We start from the raw sequence: 26,751 nt of genomic DNA on the forward strand, positions 1-26,751 counted from the left end.
CATAAGATATTTGATGGTTCAAAAGAACAATGATAACAACAAAATAAATGTCATGACCACCAATAAAAAGGATTTAAATATTCAAAGCATTTTCATATCAATCATTTCCTTTTTCATAACAGGAATTCTCCAGGGCCCACAGGGCTGGGGCAAGTCTCAGAACTCCACCTAATCTTCAAGATTCCAAATCAAGTCATTTTTCCAGATATTATGCTTAATTTTCAAAAGATTAACTTTAATAGTGATTGACCTAAGTGAGTGTATACCCTTTAAAAAAATATAAAGGGAACTGCAGCTCACGCACATGCACCTACACCCACACACACCAAAAAGAACGAGGAGAGGATACCAAAGTCGTTCTGACCTACTTACATCCCAATTAACACAGACTATGCTTTACTAAAACTCCTCTTACTGCGAACACAAAACGCCAGCTGTGAAAGAAAGTGATACTGCTGGGTTTGCACACTTTAGTTACCATAGAAACCGCAGAAATGGCAGGAGTTGGATGCTTCGCATTTAAGTTATCAGCAATAAAATCAGATAGACACATCAAGGCCGCAGGGTTCATTTTAGTTAAATTGCATTTTAAAGGCCAAAGTCAGGGAAATCATGTGATAAGCAATATGATTACTTAAAAACTATTCTTGAAATACCTGCATTTTAGCAGGATTTAGTTATTAATTCTTGAATTTACATTCATGACGCTTTACATGTACTTCAGATTTGCTTTTTCCTCCTATAGAATCACTTTTTTTCCACAGGGTTAAATTTAATTTTAGTTAATTGGCACCTCATAAATAGAATGGCCTAAAGATACACAAGTACCCTACTACATTTGCTTTGTGCTCCCCACCCCAGGACATTTGGGACAAAAATATGAAGCCACAAGATGACTCTTATCAGCACCAATAAAGAGAGGAAAACACAAACACAACTGTCTACAACCCTGAATAATAGGGACAAAACCAATCAGAACATCAATCAGACTAGTTTTTAAACAATGAATAGGGCTAACCTAGTATTGATGGCTACAACTATTCTTTTATTTAAATGTAGTAGCACACAACTCTCCTCACATCTGGTACAAAGGTACATTCCAGGACAAAACCATCAGTGTCTGTGCCTTTCTTTATTCTGTTCTCCATTGTTCACCTTGAACAAAAAAGATTCTGTGTCGTAACAAATCAAGCAGCGAACTAAGGGGGAGATAAATATGTTGTTGTTTTTTTATCATTTAGCAAACACAACAGTCATTTGCTAACAGAATCAGTTTATCATCACTGTTTACCCCTTAAAGTAACCTCATTGATAGCAGAGGGTTTACAAATATGAAGAATCTGATCATTATGACTGGAACCTCCCAAAGGGCAGGGAGGATATTTCTGTCACTGCTTTTTGTATCTGCTGAAATCCAGGGACTTAACATTTAATAAACATTTATTGGATGAGTGAATAAAAATTGTCAGTGGTTAGTACTCATGGTCTTTTGGTAGGCAAGTTTTCAATTAAAAAAAAAAATTTTTTTTAACATTTATTTAGTTTTGAGAGACAGAGACAGAGCGTGAGCAGGGGAGGGGCAGAGAGAGAGGGAGACACAGAATCCAAATCAGGCTTCAGGCTCTGAGCTGTCAGCACAGAGCCCAACACGGGGCTCAAACCCATGAACTGCGAGATGGTGACCTGAGCCGAAGTCAGCGCTTAACCAACTGAGACACCCAGGTGCCCTGAAAGTTTTCAATTTTTTTTTGGAAAGTTTTCAATTTTAAAAGAAACTGTGGGGTGCATGGCTGGCTCAGTGGGTGGAGCATGTGACTCTTGACCGTGGGGCTGCGAGTTTGAGCTCCACATTGGGTGTGGAGATTACCTAAAAAATAAAATCTTAAGGAAAAAATAAAAATACAAATGAATGCATGAATGAAGTTGCAAGAAACTAGAGTCAGTACCTTCCCCAAAATATGCCAAGCTCACTTCTGAATACGGTATCCCCTGCTTTTCAAAAGTTCAGTTATACCACTTTACTTTTACAAAAATTCTGCATTAATACCTATTTCTTTCTAACTGAAAGATACATGAAGAGGATTTTTGCTTTTAGGAAAAAAGGTGAAAAGTGAAAACAGCATTTAGCATTTGCTTTGCAGCAGCCCTCACAGAGCCAGCACGCCCCGAGCGGGGAGACGGCCCCCACCGGGCTCCTTCCCCAAGACCACACTCAGCATCAGCCTGCCATAGCTTTCAACTAGGAACATCTGTTCTTTCTCTGGATTTATTTTGTGCATCTGTTAGCGAGATGTGTCCTAAGGCATCAGAAAAGCCTAAGAGAGGTTATTTTGGGGGTCTGGGAATGCTCAAAAAATTTTCCATGTAAATCAGTGGTTAGTACTTCACTTTCCTCCATTTCAGCTTCCAAAAGATTTCATAGGAACATTCTGCTTGTGGATAGAACAGGTTTTTAAAAAATCTGACTTTGGTTTATTCTGGAGTTTCAGCAACCACCCATATGCTAATGACTCTGGAATCCATAACCATACATCTCCAAACTTCTATATGGCTTAGGGTTACGTCAAACGGTACGCTGGCCTTCTCCACAATCCTCTCAAACTTCACGTGTTCAAGCTGAATTTTTCCTGTTTTTCTGGTATTCTCTTCTCAATCAACAAAAGCAGAAGTCGGAACACCCTGTCCTTTATCCCTCAAATCTATCTAATCCTCAGATCTGATTATCTTACTTCCTAAATATTTGTCGACTATTTCCCCTCCTAACTTGATTACCTCAGCCAGGCCTTCATCATTTCTCAACCCGCTGATTACAATAGCCTGATAAAGCTGCCATCCCTGCACCCTCCGACCCACCCTCCGACCCACTCTCCGTACCCCGGTGTGAGTGGTCTATCCTAAGCAGAAACCTGACCGGCTCAGCTACAACTGACCACAAGAAAAGTCCATGCTTCAAAACATGCCGGTGAAGATTAACCGTGATTGGGTCCCTACTTTTCTCTTCTGCTTCTTTCACCATTTCTTGCTTTGCTTCGGTGATACCAACGTGCTTGCAGTTTCTTATCCCATGCCCTTATTTAAGCTGTCTCCTCTGCCTGGAATGCCCCCTTCATCTTCTAAATATCTACTCATCCTTTAGATTCAGCTCAGCGTGAGTCCTCAAAGACGGCCCCCATCCCAACTGGTCAGGTGCTCTCCTCCTGTGCTCTCAGTACTTTATGCACAGCCAATCCCTGACCGCACCTCATAATGTCTTTTCAAAACCTTTCTGTTTTATGCTGATCCGTTTGTGTATCTTCTCCACCATGCATTCACTGAGGGAAGGGATTGTATTTTATTTATCCGTGTATACCCAGTGCCCAACATGGCGCCCGGTACATATTAGGAGGTCAAAATGTTTGTACAGCAAATATTCTTAACTCTGTAAACCAGCACTTCCTTCACAGAAATCCTGTTATAAATAATAATGTAGTTAAAATGACAACTAGGTTTCAGAGTTCTATAAGTGTCACACTTTATAGCTATATTGTGGGTTGAACAGGCCTTTGTATTCAGAGAACGTAACTGTTTCTAAGCAAAAATGCCTTTCTCAGTTCAAAATTACGTATCTACAACTAGGTGCAAGCTATCTGTAATTCAGGAGTAGACTATAATATTAAATGCTGTGATTCATTTCATGTTACCTTAAAATGGTCTAGGGGGTTCTGTAGTAGGTCAATCTGAATAATCTATGTTAATCAAACCTGGGTGTTCATAATAAACAATGCCTGCCACCCCAGCACCAAACAACAGTTAACAATACACTTCTTTGTTCCAGCCTTTTAGGAGTGGTTATAGGCCTGAACAGCAGAGATAAGGTTTTCTTTTCTCGAACAAGAACCAATAAAAAGCAGCCATTATAAAAAGCTTAATGCAAGACAAACACAGGTATCTAGAAGGCTATTTACCTAACTAACTGCAAGGTCACTAAGAGTATAATCAAGATAATCCCACACTGATGGCAATGCCAGCACGAGTGCTGCACAGACATTCAGATTCTATCTTACTCATTAATGAGTACAATCCGTCCTCAGAGAAGCAATGCTAGTAGAAAGTAGTTTTCGATTTACATTTGTGACATTCATATTCAAATCAAATAATTCAGTCTTATTATCATGACAAATTAAGAATGTCAGAGGTAGAGCTCCTTTCTCCTTTTCTCCACCACGGTTATGGGTGCAGATGACTTTTCCTGGCCAAGTCTTCTCACAAGACTTTCAGAATCAAAAGCAGAATTGTCCCATTCCCCAGTGCCTGCAGGTGAAAACTGATGAGAAAATCAGGTGCAGCTCCAAAAGGAGACATGAGAGAAGAACCAACCTGGGTCTATATGGGATTGCACCTGTGTTTCTGCTGCATGAAGGTCATGTGCTCACATCCTCTCACTCTGTAAACATCACGCCTATCTGAACAATAGACATGTTTCATCCAGGAAAATGATCGTTCTCTGTTACTATGCTTTTGCACCAGTAGGTTGGTTCAGTAATAAATCAGTGAGAACTTTTGTCCAAAAAAAAAGGATGTCAGAGGTAGAAATTATGAAACTGAGCCTTCTTGCGTCACTCATGAAGACACCAAGGGGAAAGACCTACAACCTTAACCAAGCTCACTGTCCCTGGACAGTGGCAGACCCAGGATTAGAACTCAAGTCTCTAAGAAATGCACTGCAGGCCAGGGTTATGAGAACAAAAGTGGACCTGGAAAATGCACAACACTTAATTGATTTATGGCCCTCACCTCCAGAAGGCTTCTACTTAGATGAATGCTTAGTCGAGAATCTTACCACCCAAAATAATCACCATATGCAATCTCCCAAAGAAATAATCAGTTCATGCATATAAGATCCCTTCTTGATGAAGACACCATCACTTTCAATAAGAGATCCTGAATCATCCTACGGTGCCAGTCACACAGGATGCCTGTGGTAGTGATCACCCGGGTATATATATATACATTTGTCCAAACTGATCAATTTGTAACTAAAATGGGTACATCTTGTTATATGCAAATTCTACCTCAATAATAGTAATTTAATAAAATAGTATGCCTGAAATGGTTCTTCAGTTTTAAACACAAGCCTCAAAGTGCTGGGGGTCCTGTCTGTAGCCCTTGATTCTTAACCAGCTCCTGCTATTCCTGCCACTGTGGAATGTATCTGGACTATCACCTCTTAGTGACTTTGAAGTTAGTTTGGCAAACCACCTTCTAGATATGTGGGTTTGTCAGTACAGGCTACGGTACTGTGTTTGTCTGACAAGGATCATCAAAAGAGCCCTGTCCCTGAGCTGAACCTTAAGAAGACTCATCCCCTTTGAAGTTGGCCCTCTTAGAAGTGTAATTCTTAGTGTGTATCACCTGTCTACGGAACAGATGGGACATTACACTTCAACTCAAATGGACAGACGTGTATTCTGCAGAACACTCCCATGACTGGGCTGTGGGTGTGGATGGCGGAAAACCTGTCATGCCAAAAAAATCACAGCCCACCTGTGACACAGGTATATGTCACAGTATCTAGAGCACCTTGAGAAACACTATCTCACCTGATCGTCACAAGGCCCTGTGTACTGGCAGAACAGGAGCCCCTGCACAGGGATGACATCACTACCATCAAAGGCCTTCAGGCTGGAGACATGAACTGCTGGGCCAGAGACTCTCAAGGGCCCAGCTCTAAGGAACTAGTAAGGAACCAAAGGTCACCAGCAGCAACCCCAGTGTAATTCTTCAGCATGACAAGATCTGTAATTGTCCAAAGTCACCTGAAATTGCAAGTTAGAAAATAACCAAGCCATATTTTCCTTTTTCGTTGTTAGCTCTGAATTCTAAAAGAAATTATAATGATTAAGTCATATTAAAATAAATGCCACTTTCTGCCATAATTCTTTAATTAGAATGTTAATTTAATAAATCAAATAAAAAATAATAAACAGGGCTCTACTTTGTAAAGCAGAAAGGGCTAGAGTTGTAGGCTAAAGGAACTGTGGTGGCGGGGCGGGGGAGGAGAGCGGGACACCTGGGTGGCTCAGTCAGTTGAGCATCCGACCTCGGCTCAGGTCATGATCTCACAGTTCGTGAGTCTGAGCCCGGCATCAGGCTCTGTGCTAATAGCATGGAGCCTGCTTCAGCTTCTGTGTCTCCTTCTCTCTCTGCCCCTCCCCGACTCTGTTTCTCTCTCTCTCTCAAAAATAAACATTTGAAAATTTTTTCAAAATAAAATTAAAAAAATAAAGGAATCCTGGGAAAGGCAGTTGAAAGAATGGGCATCTCTGGATTGCTGGTGGGATCCAGAATAATGTACAGAAGCTTCTACAGAATGGAAATTAGGAGGAATTCAGGAACTCTGGAGCTAAGACTAGGAGATGAACAACTGTACAAAGTCCCTATCATTATTTCAATTTTATAAATGAGTAAACTGAGGCTTACGGATCAAGATTAGCTTTCCTAGAAATGTATATATGTTTTTTAAGTTTAAGATCTCCAAGCTCCCATTTCGTAAGAACTAAGCGAGGCTAAACTCTAAAACAGTACTAAAATTCTTCAAACTGCCAGCATGATGGCTCCAGTCAGATTTTAAGGGTGTCTTTGCAGTGTGGCACATTCACCTTGTCAGGCCCTCTTTAGTATACACAAAATTAAAGACTTAATGTATCTCCCTGTCGGACAAGGTATGAAGAGCTGCACACAGATATTTCTAGACCATTCTCCAACCGCAAAGCACTTAATTTCATCAAACTTTCACAAAGATTAACAGTACAGTACTTCTTCCCCAGCTGAGTAGAAAAGAGGCCATCTGTGAGTTTTGTACATTGGACTTTCATACATGACATTCCTAAAGAGTCTTCGAATGCTCTCTCTTAGCTGATGAACTATAACATTTCTCGTCAGCTACTTGTTACAACTCGGCAGCACTAGTGACCGTGGGAAACTTAAATTTTTCTTTGCATTTTTCCCTGTTTGACACAAATGCGAGAAAAAGAGAATAGAAAGTAGTAGTGATAAGCGTAGGCCTCAGACAGTTTAACAAAGATGGGATCTCTAGATAGGTTCAAAGTGAAAAATCCTGGATCTCAGTTGAACACACCCTCTAGATTTAAGAAGATTAAACTTGTAGTTCAATAGTGGGTGCAGAAGGAATGGAGGGCACAGGAGAGGAGAGGAAATGCAAGGAACATATGCCAAATTCTGGAAATAAATCACTAAAGAATGTTTGCAAAAGGGAAGGGATAATTGGTACATTATAATATTTTTTTTAGCTCTTTAGAACCAGAACTATCCTCTTGCCACTCAAGCAACTTTTTAATATGGAAAGGAGGGACTTGTATTTTTCTTTTATATTTCTACTAAATAGGACAATAATAGGATCCATTTTAAAGTCTCTTAAACTTGGTGGTAGGCAGCTTCGGACATGGTTTCCAATATCCCCGCCCCCAGTAAACACACCCTTGTGTAATTACTTCCTGTGAGTGTGGGCTGGAAAAGTGACCTCTGGTGATGGGATGTCACTTCCATGATTCACTAACAGAAGACTGCGACTTCCATCTTGCTAACACACACTCTCCATCTTCTTGTTTGCTCACTCTGGTGAAGAAAACTGCCATGTTGTAAGATGGTCTGTGGAGAAGCTGAGGTGGCAAAGAACCAAGGAAAGCTTTCACCTTCCACCGATCAGCTCAGGAGAAAATGAAGCCTTCTAACAACCACGTGACTGAATAAGGAAGCAGATGCTTCACAGTCAAGACTCCAGGTGACTGCAGTCTTTTAAGGAGACTGTAAAACAGGATCCAGATAAGCCACGCCTAGATTCCTGACCCATAGAACCTGTGAGATGATAAATATTTAAACATCTTGAAAGCCACTGAGTTTTGGGGCAAATTGTCAAACGACAATAGGTAACTAATACAGACTTACAACATACATAGCCAACATGTCATAGACAACCCAGAATGCTGTTAAAAATCAAGTATTCTGGGGGTGTCTGGGTGGCTCAGTCAGTTAAGTGTCCGACTTCAGCTCAGATCATGATCTTGCGGTCATGAGTTCGAGCTCCCCGCCCCGTAGGGCTCTGTGCTGATAGCTCAGAGCCTGGAGCCTGCTTCGGATCCTGTGTCTCCCTCTCTCTCTCTCTGCCCCTCCCCCACACGTGCTCACTTGCGCGCGCGCTCGCTCTCTCTGAAAAATAAGCATTAAAATAATTTTAAAAAAAAATCAAGTATTCTGCCTGAACGAGCAGGTATCATGAGGAAAAAAATAAAACAAAACTAAAATAGCTCTTCATTAGTTAGTATGACAAAGTATCCAGGGTCATATATTACACATTTCTCTATAGCTAGAATATCTATTACATCATTTCCTTTAACCAGCTGAATTACATTTGACTCTAAGAATTGGCAAGTTTATTATTATTACTACTACTACTACTACTACTACTACTACTGACCTCTAATAGAATAAATAAGTCTTTAGGTCTGTGTCAGAAGTGATTTTTTGACAATCCAAAAGTGCAGTAGATGGTAACTAATAACAAAACCCAAAAGATTACTGGCTACAAAATTATTTTCTCCCTCAACTAAATTTCCATGCACTATGTTTGCAAAAGATATAGTTATCCGTGCTCATAGACTTCAAAAGAGTACAAATTCACCCACTATTATGAACAATAATTACCATTCAAAACTAAAGTTAGAGTTTTGGTTTGGAACCACCACAAATATTTTTTAAAAGTCAAAGCAGGTCAGGGCCCTAGAGCATTTACTCAGATCTTTCATTTGATAAAGACCTAGCATTTATCATGTTTTAGGTACTGAGATATGATAAAGTGATGAAGAAATGGTTTAACGCACAGTTCAGTTTATGCCACTGATCCAGTAGCAAAACTTGTAACCAAGAGGCTGTAAATCTACTTAACAATATTACCATTTAGCCACTATTTCTCTTTGCTAAAGAATAACGTGCAATTGCCAGATGCTTTGCTGAAATTCAAGTAACTTATGAGCACAAACAATATGCCAACATTAGGAATACAAAAATTAGTAAGATATGATCCTTACTCCCCAGGAGCTCATAATTTTGAAAACAGGATCAACTATTTATCTTGGCATCCTTCCAACCTACCCGAACAGTAATCTCATAAAAGTGAGTCATCCTATATTTCATCTTCTTACTCTTAGCTATATCCTGCTATAAAATTAAAATACATCTTTTTTCCCTTGGTGTTTACAAGTTCCAAATATTTATAGACTTATGTCTCTACTTCATTGTCTCAGCCAAGATAAATATATTTAGCTCCTCTTCTCCTTTCTTTTTAAAGCAATTCCTCAATGTAAGTAATATTTTTAGTGACTTTGTTTAAATTCTCTACTTCTGGTAAATTTTAGGATCCATATGATATAGCTAACTACTATTACAGATATATAATCAATCACAATGAAAAACCCCAATCTTCTTTGATGATATAATGCTTCTTTTGTAAAGTCCAAAACACTGATTTTTTTATCTAGTTTTTAAAGTTGGGGGGTTATATTATTACATTGCAAATTTACATTTACTCTAACACCTTTAACTCTGGATCTTGCAGAGACGGTATATACTCTGAAATAATTGTGACTAACAAATAGTGTAAAGCCCAATTTCTTATGTCAATGGGAAACGAAGCATTAAGAAAAACCACTCACCGACTGAAACTGCAACTCTATTGCACAAAAAATAATTTTTTGCATGTCCCCATCATGCTTTCAACACCACATTCATATGTGATATGCTTTGTATTTCTATACTTACTAGAGAATCTATCTCAAGTAAACATACAGTTTAAATCTTCTACTCCTGAAAATACTTTGGCAAAACCATGACAATGTGGTCCAGCTATCAGTACTCATGATCAGCGAAAAGAACTGAGTAGGCTCTCACAGGGTAGATTCCTACTTCAACATCTAGCTCAAGTGGCAGCTCTCTTGAAACTTTCCCTCATCCCCTCCTCATAACCTCTTTTAAGCTTGAGTAGCATTTAATCTGTGCCTATCACGTAGCCATGATCACCATCTTTCTCATCTATCTTACAGCATAACTTTATGCGTATGTCACGTTTCTTCTCTGAGAGTAAACTCCGGAGAAGGTCTTTAATGCAATCGTATGTGTACTGTCCCCATATATCCTTGCTTTAAACACACAAGGTAATAATAAATGTTTATTGAGGACAGTGTGTTGAAGTATAAATATGTTACTGGATCCAGAAGCATACTGTAAGAATCTATTCTTACTCATATTAATTCACTGAGGAAATATTTACTCAGTACCTGTTGTGTACTCGAGTACTGCTAGTGTGCCAAAAGGATTCATAGACCCTGCTCTCTCAAGAAGTGTATGGTCTAGAAGATGATCTAAGACAGCCACTATAATACTAACAGATAAGTGCCATAAGAGAAGTAAAGAAGTACAACGGCAACCAACAAGGAGAGATTATTGGGGCGCCTGGGTGGCTCAGTCAGTTAAGCGTCCGACTTCGCCTCAGGTCATGATCTCACAGTTTGTGAGTTCAAGCCCCACGTCGGGTCCTGTGTCCAGAGCTTGGAGGCTGCTTTGGATTCTGTGCCTCCCTCTCTCTCTCTGCCCTTGCCCAATTCACACTCTGTCTCTCTCGCTCTCAAAAATAAATAAACATTAAAAAAAAAAAAAAAAGAGAAGGAGATATTATTTCCAAGTAGGAACGGATACGAGGAATAAGTTTTAACTTTTGTGCAAGTCCTCACAGACAGGTAGTATTTGAATATGTACAGATGGGGTAATAAATAAAGGTCATTGAGGCAGGAAATCTCAGGATGACACAGGGGACAATCAATAGTTTAATGGTATAATGTAAGTGAAAGATTACAGGATTGGGATAAAGAAAAATTCTAAAGACAGTTGGAGCTATATCTGTTATGACCTTGAAAGCCCAATAAGGAACTAGAGCTTTAGTCTGTAAGCAATGAGGAACTATTTCAAAGTTCTTGATCAGGAGCTGTGTAATTATCCAGAAGGTCTACAGTGGATGGAAGGGAAAGAGATTGTTTGCAAGGAGACAAGTTAAGAGGCTAGTACCATACCGCAAGAAAGAGATAATAAAGGCCTGAACTCATTCCTATGAGGCACTAGAGATGGAAATAGACAGATGGAAGAGAGAGTTTAGAGATGAAACTGACAAGACCAGGCAAGGCCTAGATGTACAGTGCAAGGGTTTGCAAGGGGTAAAAGAACTTTCTAGGCTGAGAAAAGGGTGATGCCGTAACTAATATAGACATTAAAGCAGCAGCAAGCCAACAAAGAGAAAACCAGGTCCTAGTCATCCTGAGTTTTAGTCCCAGTGGACACTCAGGCGACAACATCAGAAATAAAATGTGTGAATCTATGCTATTGAGAATAAAATACACAGTGTTGTGAAAAAAAAGAGAAGAGTTGAAATTAGTCAGTCTTCAATAAAAGATTTTGATCAATGATTCAAACATGATCATGACCTCAAAAATAACTCACATAGCTTATGTTAATTACATAAAAAATTAATGAAGGAGAGGGTTTGATCTAGAACAACCTCATGTAACCACAGAAAAATGTGCTGATTCATGGTTAATAGTAAAGTGGATAGGTGGAAGTCTGTGAGAACTTTACAGTTCAAAATTATGAGGTGAAATGCATCTGTTGAAATGGTAAACCCATCTTTGTGGTCACTGGCATTTGGCTCCAATTTATCTTCAATGTCACAGCAAGAGACGGTCAAGTCAGATGACAAGGCCTGACAATGTAGCCACAGGTACTAACTAGATCTTCTTGTGTATTCATTCCTTTCTATAATAAATACTTTTCCTCAATTAGTAAAACTGAGTTGACCTAGATTCATCCCTACCATATCCCTAGAATCTCCGAAAGCCTAAGAAATAATGATCTTGAAACCATTTTTTCAAGGAGAGTTAGGAACAAAACTTCCAATTTTAAACTCATGATTATTACAACTATTCAGTACCCATATTTTCTTACAAATAAACAAAAAAAAATCTCATCAACATAAACTAAAATAACAACAATGCAAAGATAACTGGCATAGAATCTGACATTAACAAATGTTTGTTACATGTGTACTGAAAAAAAGGTAAAACCAAACATTTGATTTGTTCATAATACTGATAACAACCTTTATTGATAATACCGACAACATTCTATTTACTGGATGCAGGGTCATTATTTCCGTTTAGCTCTTAAGGGAAAAAAACAATAAGAACTCAATCTTTAATTATTAATATTTTTACTGAAAATGAGCAATAATGTGAAGCACAAAATGGACTGAAAGGTACTTATTTTACATGTGACTATTCCATTAAGATTATACCAATTATGCATTGAAAACCACACAGACATTTTATAGCTATGCATAAATATAATGAAAGAACATATACCAAATGTTAATAATGGTACTCTTTTAAGCATAGGCTTATGGGTGATTTTTATTTCCTTCTTTTTTGGTTTTATGTATTTTCAAAATTTTCTATAATCAATGTTCATAATAATTGTACCAAGAAGAAAAGGTATTTTTAAAAAGAGGTCAAAAAAACCATATTGATCAATTTAAAAGAAACATACTTACCAGATCTCTGTGAAGCACCCAATTTGCATGGAGGTAATGGATACCATCAAGAATCTGGTAAAGTAATGATTTGACCATAGATCTTGGCAACTGCATGGGCTTTTTATTTGCTTTTGATGCACGGTGAAACTTAATAATGTGCTAAAAATTAAAAAAAATAAAACATACTATTATAACATAGTCTCTGCTAATATTTGTATCAATAAAACACAATCAAGTCTACAATAACTTCTCTACATTTAAAAATTACTTATTAAAGGCCAATAATGACACAAAGAAAAATAATTTGAATGATAAGGGACCTATACTGGGGGTGAGTGTGACAATGTTATTGTGGGTATAATAACTAGATTTACTGAAACCAGTAAGATTTTCATTAAATAGAACCAAAAGGTAAAAAGCACTGATACTTAAAAGACTGCATAAAAACAGTACTAGTATTTTTTTTGAAAAAAAAATAGTATTAGTTGTATTCTCTACTGACAGAATGAAAGATTAAAAGAGAAGAAAAAAAAACTCTATAATTCTTTACTATATTTTTTAAAATATTTTATTTTAAGTAAACTCCATGCCACACATGGGGCTCAAACTCATGACCCTGAGATCAAGAGTTACATGCTCTACCAACCGAGCCAGCTACATGCCCTTAAATCTTTACTACTGTATAAAAAGTTAGCACTTAGTAAATCTGTATAATGTCACTGACTATGTGTACATTTGAATTATTGCAAAAGTCCACCTTCTTTTGGCATAGGATGAAATTAGGATATATTCCTAGTAGTTAATATTAAATAGGAAATCACTAGAAAGGAGGAAGGAGAGAAAAAGACGGAATTCAACCTCATTGAAATAAATACAACTGGATCACTATATTAAAATTGTTATGACCACATGTTATTTTGTAGGTTATGATAACATCATTTTGATAGGGAAGATATGCTACCTGTCCCCCAAACCTCCACCTCCATCTTTGCCTCACCCCTGTGCAAAACACAACATGATGGGTATTAAAGGTCATGTAGGGGCGCCTGGGTGGCTCAGTCCGTTGAGCGACCAACTTTGGCTCAGGTCATGATCTCACAGTCCGTGAGTTCGAGCCCCACATCAGGCTCTGTGCTGACAGCTCAGAGCCTGGAGCCTGCTTCAGATTCTGTGTCTTCCTCTCTCTCTGCCCCTCCCCTGCTTATGCTCTGTCTCTCTCTGTCCCAAAAATAAATAAAAACATTAAAAAAAATTAAAAAAAAAATAAAGGTCATGTAAACCCCTATTGAACAACACTGGTAAAGCTGTCAATAATGCTCCACTAACTTAAAAATGGCCAAATGGCATAGAAAAATTTTAACCTATTAACAGAGCTTTCTTGCTTTTTCATAAGCTGTTTAACAACATGTACTTTATTTAAGGAAATAATAGAAAATTAGGGTTTATATGGAGGGGCAGTATCCAGAAAATATATAATAGGAGCTACACATATATAACTTTCAACATTTTATAGCCACAGCAAAAGAAAAAAAAAAAAAGAAACAGGTAAAATTAATGTAGTATATTTTAATTAACCCAGTTTATTCAAAATATTATCATTTCAACATAGAATCAAAATAAAAAATATTAATGAGATTTTTTTTTTCATACTAAGTCTTCAAAAGTCCGTGTGTATTTTATATTTACAGTACATCTCAATTTAGACCAGCTACACTTCAGGTGCTCACTAGGCACACATGGCTAAGGGCCATCATGTTACAAACGACATGGTTCTACAGGACCCGATCAGTCCAATGCACTGCATGTCCTTTTATCATACCACTGATGTTCAAGGTGAAGTACGTACATTATCAAGTAACTCTTGGATCCAAACCCACAAAGGACCCGGAGAAATGGGGAAAACATCATTTTTATGAATATCCATGAAAAGAATGGAGAAAAATTCACTGGACACTGTTATCAATATGCTGTAATAGCATAAACTCTGAAAGCTCCTTAAAGACCGAGAAGTCTGTCAAAGTTATTCCTAAACAGATGTGTGACTTTATGTAGATGACAAACCGCACTATGTTAAGTCAGAATTTAATTACCCAAAATTTGAACTTCCTGCCAAGTTTGATTTTTTTTTTTTTACTTTCAGCAACTCCTTGGATAAAATGTTTAAGCATCTTGATTCCCAACTTAAAAACTTTAGAATTGGAATTTGGGGCTAATATTCGTAAAACCATGTATGTACCTCGATTTTGTGGAGTCGGTTTTAAATGCCAAAATGTTGCAAGAGATTGACCTTAACTTAGGGAAATTATTCACAAGTATATAACTGGTGAAACTTGAACTACAGTGTGTACCACAAAAGAAAGCCATTTTCACTACACATATCAGTAAACTGCCATTAATTACTTGCATAAAATTACAGTTTCATACACATTAACACTTTCTGAAGTAAGATTTCTGAATATTACAAATACTATCTTCTCAGTATAATAACATGATAATGTTCATTGCTCAAATTCTTTTAAATCTGCATTTGCATTTATTTTTTTATTTTTTTATATTGCATTTGCATTTATTATATTTATTTTGAACTCTGGTCAACAGAGCAAGTTTTGTTTTACGTGCATTAGTAATACGCAGTGCATACATTTGTTTCTCCATACCTAGATGAAAAGAGTCCTAAAAATAAAGTGAATTTAAACTTACCCACAAATCATGTTCTGCATAATCAAAGAGCAGCCACACCTTCCTGTCACTGTGAGAAAGGAACACCTTCTGCAATGCGATCACATTAGGGTGCTTCAATTCTCGCAAAAGCTGAATGCAAGAGAAAGAAGAGGGGTCACTCTCCTGCTAGCAAGGAGGGGGGAATGATGAACTTTCTATAAGTTGAAAGTGAAATCTTTGAAAATTTAAGCAAAATAAAAGGGAAAAAAAAACCCTAATGGGGCGCCTGGGAAGCTCAGCTGGTTGTCCGACTCTTGATTTTGGCTCAGGTCATGATCTCACGGTTCCTGGGTTCAAGCCCCACATCGGGCTTTGTGCTGACAGTGTAGAGCCTGCTTGAGATTCTCTCTCCTCTCTCTGCCCCTTCCTACTTGTGTGTGCTCTCTCTCTCAAAACAAATAGACAAACATTAAAAAAAAAAATATCCCTACTCAGAGATAAGTTCTGTCAACACCTTGGTGCATATCCTTCAATTCTTTTTCTATGTGTATGTGTATGTTTCTAAGTGGGATCACTTTGGGTCGCCTGGGTGGTTCAGTTTGAGCACCTGACCCTTGATTTCAGCTCAAGTCATGATCTCAAGGTTGTGAGATCAAGCCCTGCAGCGTAGAACCTACTTGGGATTCTCTCTCTCCCTTTCTCTCTGCCCCTCCTCTGCTTATGTTCATGATCTCTCTGTCAAAATAAGTAAATAAACATTTTAAAATAAATAAAATAAAATGGGATCATTTTAAGTAGTAATATGTAAAATGGTAAACAAAAGTAATATCTTATCACTAAATGATTAAATATATTTTGGAATGTGCCTATCTTTTTTACTGTTGGGGGACAGGAACCACATATTAATACTGTCTATATCTACTCTAACACAGTATGTGCTCAATAAATATTTGACAAAAGAAGGAAAGATATTTGACAATCTCTACACTAGAGCATGTGGTTGAGGTTTTTTTTTTTACGAAAGCAGTGAGTATAAGATAATCTCTCATACCCACTGATTAAAAAAAAACAATTGGTGTGGAGAAGAGGTCCTATAAATAGAGAAAGGATAAGCCCGCACAGAGTAGAAGCTGCACCGTGATAAACAAGGAAATCATAAAAAGATAGACCGGATCAGCAAGTGAAAACTTAGCACCTGGCACTTAACAGGCAGTTGCCTGATAAAATATTTAGCAACAATAACTTTATCTGTCCAAGATGAAAGCCTATAAACATGCCTGCCACAGGCTGTCCTTAACCAGGGTTCAGATTTAACACAAACATATTCAATTTGATATTTTGAATGTCTTTTATTTATTTTTATTTATTTTTTTTAACTTTTATTCAGTTTTGAGAGACAGAGACAGACAGAGCATGAATGGGGGAGGGGCAGAGAGAAAGGGAGAGACAGAATCCAAAGTAGGCTCCAGGCTCCAAGCTGTCAGCTCAGAACCCGACATGGGGCTCGAACTCATGAACAGTGAGATCATGACCTGAGCCAAAATCGGACGCTTAACCAACTGAGCCACCCAGGTGCCCCAGTCTTTTATTTATTTTGTATTTTATTTGAGAGAAAGAGAGACAGTGTGTGCATGTGAGCGGGGGCAGGGGCAGAGGGAGAGAGAAAATTCTAAGCAGGCTCCATACTCAGTGCTGAGCCTGACACAGGGCTCGATCCCACAACCCTGGGATCCTGACCCAAGCAGAATAAGAGTTGGACACGCAACTGACTGAGCCACCAAGGTGCCCCTGAATGTCTTTTAAATATAAAACTCTGTGGCAGATACAAAAAGGGAGAGGGAGCAACATTTCTACTGAATACTTTGTGTGTAAGATGATTACATACACACACACACACACACACACACACACACACACACACACACACACATGTTTTTCTCTCATTTAATTCTTACAACTACCCTATGATGTACCTGGAACCTGAAGTCCAGTGTAATAAAAATAACTTGACTAATATCAAACACCTAGAAAGAGAAGAGGTTCGGATTTAAATAGATCTGCCTAATTCCAAAGTCCATGCTTTTTCCATTATGGCTGAAGTCCTTGTCTTCAATTCCTACAGTGTACTGGGCAAGACAGACATATAAACAGATCAACGAGACAAGAGAAAGATGAATTGCCTACCCATTCTAATAACTTTAAATGAGTAAAGTATCCCTTGCATGCCTGTGCTGGAATTCTGTAAAAATCGTGTGAACTCCATCTCTGGAACTTTTACAAATTACTTCCCAGCTGCCTAATTCTTCACTACTTTTGACGTCAGGTTTCCCAGTTCTTCAATTCTCTTATTTTGGCTCTGTACTTCAGCTCTTTCTCTTCACCTGCACTTTGACCACCTTCCTGGAAAGTGCTCTACCAGCTCTAATATGGGTGTGGTTCCCAGATATGACTCCCTGGGTTCTCCCTCAACCCACATGCCCTGAAACAGAGTTAGGATGGGCTGAGCTGCCCCTAGACAGCGGTCTACTTTTCACAGTCTGCCTCAGGATTCTATCCGTATTTCCTATCAGATCTAGGTAGAAGGAGGAGCTGGAAGGAAATATCCGGGGAAGATATAATAGTCCTACTCCCTTGGTGGGGAGGGAGAGAGGAGGGCGATTAAATGGGTGCTCAGCTATCAGCTGCTATCTGTTCCCTCTGCCTAAGAAATGTTAAACAACCCTGCGTCTTGCTTCAGATGCAAATATTAGACAAAACAGGCTCCTAATTAATGACTGAATCAGAGAAAGTGGCATTTTGGAGGGATGCAGAGCTATATCCAGTTTCCTGCTTTTGAATATTTTAGGCTCCCAGACTCAGTGGGTTAATACATTTAATGACCCCACTTTCCATGGTCAACCTTCAAGCGCTTGGACACTGGTAAGAAGCCTCACTGCAGGTGCAATGCCTTGTTACCCTCTCTTTCTCTCAATACTGATGAACTTAGAAAGTTTAGCTTTATTATGTCTCTACCCAAAATACGTTATCTTTGTTGCCTGCAGTGGAAGGGAAAGTGAGACTCACTTCTGCATCTAAACTAGGCTCTGACTTGTATGGGGGAGGGGATATCACATGTAGCAATATTTAATCAATATCTCTAAAAAATTATGTTTTCTGTGACTACAAACTGGTGATCCCTCTACAATGAAGCCACTTTAACTCCCATATTTCAACATTATTTTGAATAGGTAATACAATCCAAAAATCAAAAGTACTTAAAAGAGATCTCATTACCACTCCTGCCCCTAGTGACCCTAGTCCCTCTTGCCTGCTGGAATTAACAACTTTTATTAATTAATCCTTCCAGTGTTTCTTTATGGAAATAAAGCAAATGGAATACCTATTTTTAATCTGTCCTTATTTACTCAAAAGATAGCACTTAACTTTTTCTTAGCACAATCTATCTTAGAAATCCCTCAATATCAGAAATCCCTCAATTGATCCCTCAATCCATCAATGTTAGTATGTAGAAATCTTTCTTTATCTTTCTTACAGCAGCAATGTATTTCTAGGTCTTTTGCTTTCTAGGTTCTTTTTTTTTATTGTGGTAAAATATACATAACACAAAACTTATCATTTTAACCATTTTTCACTGTACAGTTCAATGGCATTAAGTATATTCACACTGTTGTGCAACAATCGCCACTATCCTTTCTTCAAAACTTTTTAGCATCTCAAACTGAAACTCAGTACCATTAAACAATATGGCCCCTGAAAAACTCTACTTTCTATCTCTATGATTTGACTATTCTAGGTACCTCATGTAAGTGGAATCATATAACATTTGTCTTTTTGTGTCTGGCTTCTTTAACATGTCTCCAGGGCTCATCCATGTTATAGCATATGTCAGAATTTCTTTCCTTTCAAAGGCTAAATAATATTCCATTGTATGTACATACCACATGTATTTATCTATTCATCCCTTCCATCATTCCATGGATATCTGGGTTGATTCCACCTTTTGGCTATTATGAATGAATAATGCTGCCTTGAACACTGATGTGCAAATATCTCTTATTTTCTTTTATATATCCAGGAGTAAAACTGGTGGATCCTATCATAATTCTATGTTTAATTTTTTGAGAAACCACCGTACAGGTTTCCTTTTAATATGACCTACAGGAGAGAAAAGTGTAGAGTTTTCAACTGCATGCATTTAGTAGAAATTTTTTCCTAATCCCCAAATTTGCATTTTCTAGCACAGCAAAATATACTTTGTATTTCTGCAGATCTGCTGAGTCTTTCCTACCCTACAGGTCTCTATAAGTCACTAACATCAATGTGAAAGCAGATGACGCAAAGAAAATAGCAAGCTAATGTTACTTATGCCTATTCTGTTCTTTCTTTAAATTCGTCCTTCAATCGACAGCCAAAGTGGTGTTTCAAAGATACAATACTGATCATCTCCAACCCCAGGGACAGGTCTAAGGAAGTAAAACAAGAGATAAGGCAAAGGCCAAATACTGAGGAACCTTGCAATCCATGCAGAAGTGTCACCAGTAAGGTTCTTTAATATCACTGGAAACTTGCTGGGCACAGGGGGTTAATGGAGAAGCCAGCTGACACTAAAGGTACCACAGTCTGGCTTTCTTCTGTGTGTGTCTCATGGTCAGACCACTGAATAAGCAAGTTTGAGGGTGAGTTTAAGATGACTCTCAGATTTGGCCTCACGGGATCATCTGCACTTTATGTGTATTTATATTCATATATTTTTATATTGCTTTAACAGTTTACAACTGCCTCCCTCCTTAAACCTTGAGGACAATTTTTAAATTATACCTATATCTCCAGGGACTAAACACAGCCTGAAACATAGAAGGAGCCCTGTTTTTAGTGATCTCCTCTAGTTTGAGGGCTTCAAATGTCACCTACGTGCCTGAACTCCCAGATGTTTATCTCTAGCTCACACCTCTTCCCTGAACTCCAACGATGTGTATCAACATCTCTACTTCAATGTCTACGAGCCAAAACTAGGGTAATGATTTCTACGTACCCTACCCTCTACCTCAACTGCTCTTCCCCAGGCTCAGTTGATAGCAACTTCATCGTTCCTGTTACTCAGGTAAACAACTTCAGACTTTAGCTCTATTTGCAATATACCTCCCCAGTGAGTCTTTCCCAGGCCTTCTATTTGAAATTATAACCTCCCTTGCCACCTTTATTTTTTTTTTTTTCTGCAAAGTACTATCACTACCAAACATATTACACCTCTATATCCCTTATCTATAATTCTAAAGAGCTTGGAAAACCTAAAGCTTGGGGTACCTGGGTGGCTCAGTCGGTTAAGGATCCGACACTTGATTTCGGCCGAGGTCATGATGCCACAGTTTGTGAGATTGAGCCCTGCATCAGGCTCTGTGCTCAAAGTGCAGAGCCTGGTTGGGATTCTCTCTCCGTCTCTCTCTGCCCCTCCCCTGCCCACTCTCTCTCTCTCAAAATAAATAAATAAACATTAAAAAAGGAAGGAAGGGGGGTGCCTGGGTGGTTCAGTCGGTTAAGTGTCTGACTTTGGCTCAGCTCATGATCTCGCGGTCTGTGGGTTCGAGCCCCGCGTCGGGCTCTGTGCTGACAGCTCAGAGCCTGGAGCCTGCTTCAGATTCTGTGTCTCCCTCTCTCTGCCCCTCCCCTGCTTCTGCTCTGTCTCCCTCTGTCTCTCAAAAATGAATAAATGTAAAAAATAAATAAATAAAAACAAAAAAGGAAGGAAGGACGAAAAACAAAAACTTTCTAGGAACTCATGTAGGAAAAACAAATTTAACTTCAATGGTAAAATAAATCCACTCTCAAGGGCACACATCTTTCAGGTTATCAGATTCTGATTCTATGGAAGCTTTTTTACAACTCTGTACATTATAGCTAACTGATAATAATGCAGAATAATTCTTCTATACACATGCAAATTGTCCTGTCCAGTAGAGGTTCATTGACTTCCCTCTCTCATTATGGAAGAGGCCAGTTTTGCCTCACTTGCACATCATTTTAACCTTCCTGATCTATAAATATGTCTGTTCTAGGAGTCTCCTTTTAATATATATTTTTTAATGTTTATTTATTTTTGAGAGAGAGACAGAGCATGAGCAGGGGAGGGGCAGAGAGAGAGAGAGAGAGAGAGAGAGAGACACAGAATCTGAAGCAGGTTCCAGGCTCTGAGTTGTCAACACAGAGCTGGACATGGGGCTCGAACTCACGGACTGCGAGATCATGACCTGAGCTGAAGTCAGACACTTAACCGACTGAGCCACCCAGGAGCCCTAGGGACTCTCCTTTGAATGGGCTATACCATCTACTTGGTTCCTTCATTTAACAAGTTAAATAAAACCTTGAAGATGTGTTCCTCTTATATCCGTATCACACCATAATTTAACCTTTTTTTAAAAAAGTATCCTTTAATACTCATTTTGCAGAAATATCTCACTTGCATTCACGTGAAGCTGTTATAGTCTTTATTCATCCAAGTGTGAATGTTCATACTTCTATACTAAAGAATATAAGTAGGTTTGATTACTGCTTCCCTGGGGGTTAGATAACATAATATATATACCATATTATCTTTCAAAAATCTTTTTAAAATTTTTGAATCTAAAATACATCTGTTCCTGGGGCTTTGTTTAAGAAATTGTGGACCTAGCTATTGTTTATTTATTTTATCTTGTTTATCATCTGTCTCTCTCCATTAACATATAAGCTCCCTGAAGGCAAAGTTTTTGCTGGCTTTATACCCCCAGTGCTTAAAATGGTTCCTGGCACACAGTAAGCACTCAAGAAATGTCAAATGTCAGAAGAATTAAATCTGCTGAACTTACCTAGTTTTTACAAAATAAACCAGTAAAGAGCTTGGAGTATTGTAAGACTTTGCTATCGTTTCAAAAGGTGTTTTGAATGATTCTGTTTTTAATAAACTGAACAGACTGTGTCTACAAATAGTTTTTCTAAGGATACTCACTTTCCTCAAGCTACATTTATTTTAGGCTTAAAAAGGAATGGTTATCTCCACCAGCGCCCACACTACCAGAAGTACAAGTGTGGGGCCTTACTGTAAAGAGCAGAAACAAGACTCTTAATAGCTCAGGGTGAAATATTTAACCTGCATAGAACCTGCAAAGCCAAAGGATATGATGAGGGTGTTTCCTGAAAGGGAAGCACTACAAAATTCTAAAGAAAATGTACACAGGAAAAAGGGACACAGGGGGACACACACGAGGAACTAAAGGAAAGATTTATCCAATCACTGGTTACCCTCAAGGTGACTTTACTAACTAAATGCTAGACCCGAAATAATTGCCACTCAAGAGTGTGTTCTCTACCCTTATTTACGGAAGCAAACAAATGAAAAGAAGGAAATTTCTCAACCACTATTTACTGAAGAAACAAATGAACAAAAACAGTAAATATAAATGTCCAATAATAAGAAGACTGATAAGTAAACTATGTGGATATCCACATATTGTTGACTCATAGGCATATGCCTTGAGTTTTTAAATACATGAGAAAACACTTATACAATAATATCATGATGTAACATAAAAGGGCTGCAAAATAGGAGCGCCTGGGTGGCTCAGTCGGTTGAGCATCCGACTTCAACTCAGGTCATGATCTCACAGTTTGTGGATTCGAGCCCCGCATCAGGCTCTGTGCTGACAGCTTGCTCAGAGCCTGCAGCCTGCTTCAGATTCTGTGTCTCCTTCTCTCGCTCCGCCCTTCCCCCCGCTCACGCTCTGTCTCTCAAAAATAAATAAATGTTAAAAAAAATTTAAAAAATATTTTTAAAAAAGGCTGCAAAATATTAAATGTTTATAAAATAGGAAATAGATCAAAACATTAATATAGTTATGTCTGGATGGTAGGATTATGTGTGACTTTTAGTTCTTTCTATTTTTCTATTTTACAGGTTTTCTATAATGAACATTACTCTTGGGATTTAAAAACTCACACACATGCACACACACACACACACACACCCGCAAAAGACAGTTCTTTCTCTCCAGAAATCTACCTGCTAAGATAAGATGACTATCAAACTATCACAGCTTCTTATGTAGTTGATCTGAAAAGGGACACAATGAAAGAAGGAGATGGTCGTGCTTTTACTACCTTAATTCTTGGAAATATCAGATTTTACCAATGGAGTTGAACCTCTTGTCACACAAATATTTGTTCAACATGACATTATGGAACTACAGATATGCTTTAATCATAACTAAACAACAGTTAAGTATAATACGATTTTCCTGTTACAATCCCACACTAATTGATAACATCTCCTGTGACAGATATGCAGAAAACTAAAAAGATCTCAAAGGAGCTAATGAAGAATGTGCAGTAAACATGCCAAGATTTTATCTGATCTTCCTTCAAGGGCATATAAGTGATTATAAAGAGTATCCAGTTTTCACTGTTCTAAACATATAATAATTCAAAGTTATAATACTAAACTTTTATCTCTAAGGTACTACTTAGGATCCTGACTCACTACAAGGAGGCTTGGGCTAGACCAACAATTACAGAACCCAGTTTTTATTTTTATCCACACATCTTTCTTCCCCTCTTATCCCCTCTTTCTGTTCTCCAAGTCTCTGATGCCCCCACGGTTCCAGATTCCTCTTTTAGGGTATCTGAATGGAAAGGGTCCTCTTATACTTCAATAACTCACTTATCTCAAAGTAAATTCAATTTTCTATTCTTATTTGATCTGTTGAAAGTAACTGCAGGATTCATTTGACTATCAATCTTTCCCCATAGTGAACATAGCTTTCCTTTAGGAAGCACTGAGTATACCATTTTTTTTTAAGTCTCTCTCTCTCTCTCTCTCTCTCTCACACACACACACACACACACACACACACACACACACACACACACACAAAGACAAACGAAACTGTTTATTTTATGGCAAACAGGATTCACCTAACTCCAAAATGCCCCAATATTCCTAAAGTGAAATCTAAGAATTAGCATTTTGAAATCTGACACTCGCACATCTGTGACAGCAGCCCTTCTGGAAGCTGGTCTTTGCAAACACAGAGATACATTATAACCTTCCAGCAGGTGGCACTCATACTCTGAAAAGGGGTCTATAAAACAGTAACCCAGCTCTGGTTAAAGGTGGCCCTACATTTTCTTGCTTTATTTTACCTTAGGGACACTACTTAGGTACCAGTCATAAGCTTCAGGGAGGTCAATGATCCACTTCCACAAAGAGGAAGTGACAGTGAGGCAGCAGGCACAAGGCAAAAAGTACAGGTTTTAGAATTCTGAGATCTGAATTTGAGTCCTGACTGATTAACTATATGACACAGAGCAAGTTGATTTAAAAATCCTTCTGGGCCTCATGGAATGATAAATATCTACAGTGAAACATAAACACAGTTTCTGTAAGAATTAAATGAAATACAAGCACATTATGTAACATAATGCATAGGACATATTAAGAACTTGGTAAATTATAGTTATTAGTCTTATTAATTAACTCTTATTAACAAGAATGTGATGAGGACTACATGACATAACATATGCAGAAAGCCTGGAATACTAGAAGTTCTTGATGAACAGTAACTGTTATTGTCATTACATATAAGTGGAAGGGACTGACCACTCCAGATAGAGACACCTGTTAGAGGGAGATGTAATGAGATGGGGAATGCTATAGCATTTCCTTACCAAATTTCTGAAACTCTCCCTGGGTAGAATCTATTATAATACTACGGCTATGGGAAAGTTACTTTCCTTTCCAATCTGCAACAATCTGGTTTCCTTTTCTCTCTGACCTCAAGCACAACAAGGTCCTTAACGACGGAGCGATTTTTGAAACCAAGTGAGGTCTGTAATTAATAAATAAATAAATAAATAAATAAATAAATATCCCCTCAATTATGATAACATATATGTTCTTTTTAAAGTATGAGTGTTTGGGGGTGCCTGGGTGGCTCAGTCGGTTCAGCGCCCAACTCTTGATTTTGGCTCAGGTTATGATCTCACAGTTCATGGGTTTGAGCCCCTTGTTAGGCTCTGCACTGACTGAGCGGAGCCTTCTTATGATCCTTTTTCTTCCTTCCTCTCTCTGCCCCTCCCCTGCTTGTGCTCTCTCTCTTAAAATAAATAAACTTTAAAAAAAAATTAAATAAATAAGTAAATAAAGTGTGTGTGTTTAATCTTTCATGTAACATAGTCCATAGGAGAAAACCACGTATTTCTTATAAATCAATGGCACTCTGAATATATAAGGTTTAAATATGAAAAATGAAACAGATGGAAATCAAAATGAAGAGTTTACAAAGTAAAACCTAAAGAACTAGAATTCTCAAGGGCTTTCTGATTCTTTGAGGGGGTAATCAGAAAATCTTTTCATGTTTCAATGCTCTTGGCTGAAAATCTTCCCTACATTCACAATTATTGAAACTAAATTTGTCTTTCACTCTGGACATTGTTTTAGTGCCTTGGGGTTTCAGTAGTTAAAACTAACAAATGTTTATTTCCTTCTCATATATCCTTTTTATCTTCTAGAAATAAAATGAGGAAGGAAGAAAACTAATTTAAAACTCCTTATTTAGGAGGCACCTGGGTGGCTCAGTCTTGCTTAGGAGTCCAACTTTGGCTCAGGTCATGATCTCACGGTTTGTGGGTTTCAAGCCCCGCACCAGGCTCCGTGCTGATGGTGGGAAGCCTGCTTGTGTTTCTCTCTCTCCCTCTCTCTGCCCCTTCCACGTGCTCTCTCTCTCTCAAAATAAAAAAATAAAATCAAAACTCCTTATTTAGACCCTTGCTTTAAAAAAAAAAAGTATTGTTTTATTCCCCATAATTCTATCTCTAGTTCTCTTTCCCTTTTCTATTCTGCAGTCTCTCTTGACATCTTACACGTGTCTGAGGTTTAGCTACTACTTTTATAGAGAATCCCAAATCTCAATCTCTAGCTCTAATCTCACTCCTAAACTCTGACATCAAATTCCAACTATGCATATATGCATCCACATGAAAATCCCATTGTACCTTAAAATCCACACATCCAAGACTGAACATAGTTTGCCCACCTCGACCTCTTAGTGTGTCCACTATCCTTGCAATTACACTAATATTTCCTAATCACCAAGGCAGGCTCATAACTTACAATCAGTCAGTGCTCAGCCGCTGGACAAGTGCTACACACTCTGCCCCTTAAATATCACTCATGAACTCGCACCTTAATAATTAAAAGAAACCTTTAACTAATATTTACACGTGCTCCTGTCTCTGCCCAGAAAGATCTTCCCTATCCTCTTTGTCTGATTAATGCCTACTTGCTTTTTCAAAGGAGTAATTTATCACTGCTTAAGAAGGCTTCTCTGAAACTCCTAGTCAGAAGTGGGTGTCTCTTCTGTTTCCATCCATACAGTATATTTCTGTTAACATACCACTAATTAAATAAAATTATGATGTAGTTTAATTATCTA

General features: G+C 38.2%; 1 protein-coding gene across 23 annotated transcripts in view; it reads right to left on the reverse strand.

Annotated features, from left to right (window-relative positions):
• CDK19 (cyclin dependent kinase 19) overlaps positions 1–26,751 on the reverse strand; it is a 189,538-nt gene that overhangs the window by 43,544 nt on the left and 119,243 nt on the right. For all 23 annotated transcript variants that reach the window (XM_042939597.1, XM_042939584.1, XM_042939575.1 and 20 more), the window contains 2 exons: positions 15,329–15,439; positions 12,647–12,787 (listed from right to left, as the gene is read on the reverse strand). In XM_042939597.1, coding sequence (XP_042795531.1) covers positions 12,647–12,787; positions 15,329–15,439 — 252 coding nt within the window. The remainder of the gene's footprint in view (positions 1–12,646; positions 12,788–15,328; positions 15,440–26,751) is intronic.

This window comes from Panthera leo, chromosome B2 (genome assembly GCF_018350215.1).
Source record: "Panthera leo isolate Ple1 chromosome B2, P.leo_Ple1_pat1.1, whole genome shotgun sequence".
In the NCBI taxonomy this organism is placed as follows: Eukaryota; Metazoa; Chordata; class Mammalia; order Carnivora; family Felidae; genus Panthera; species Panthera leo.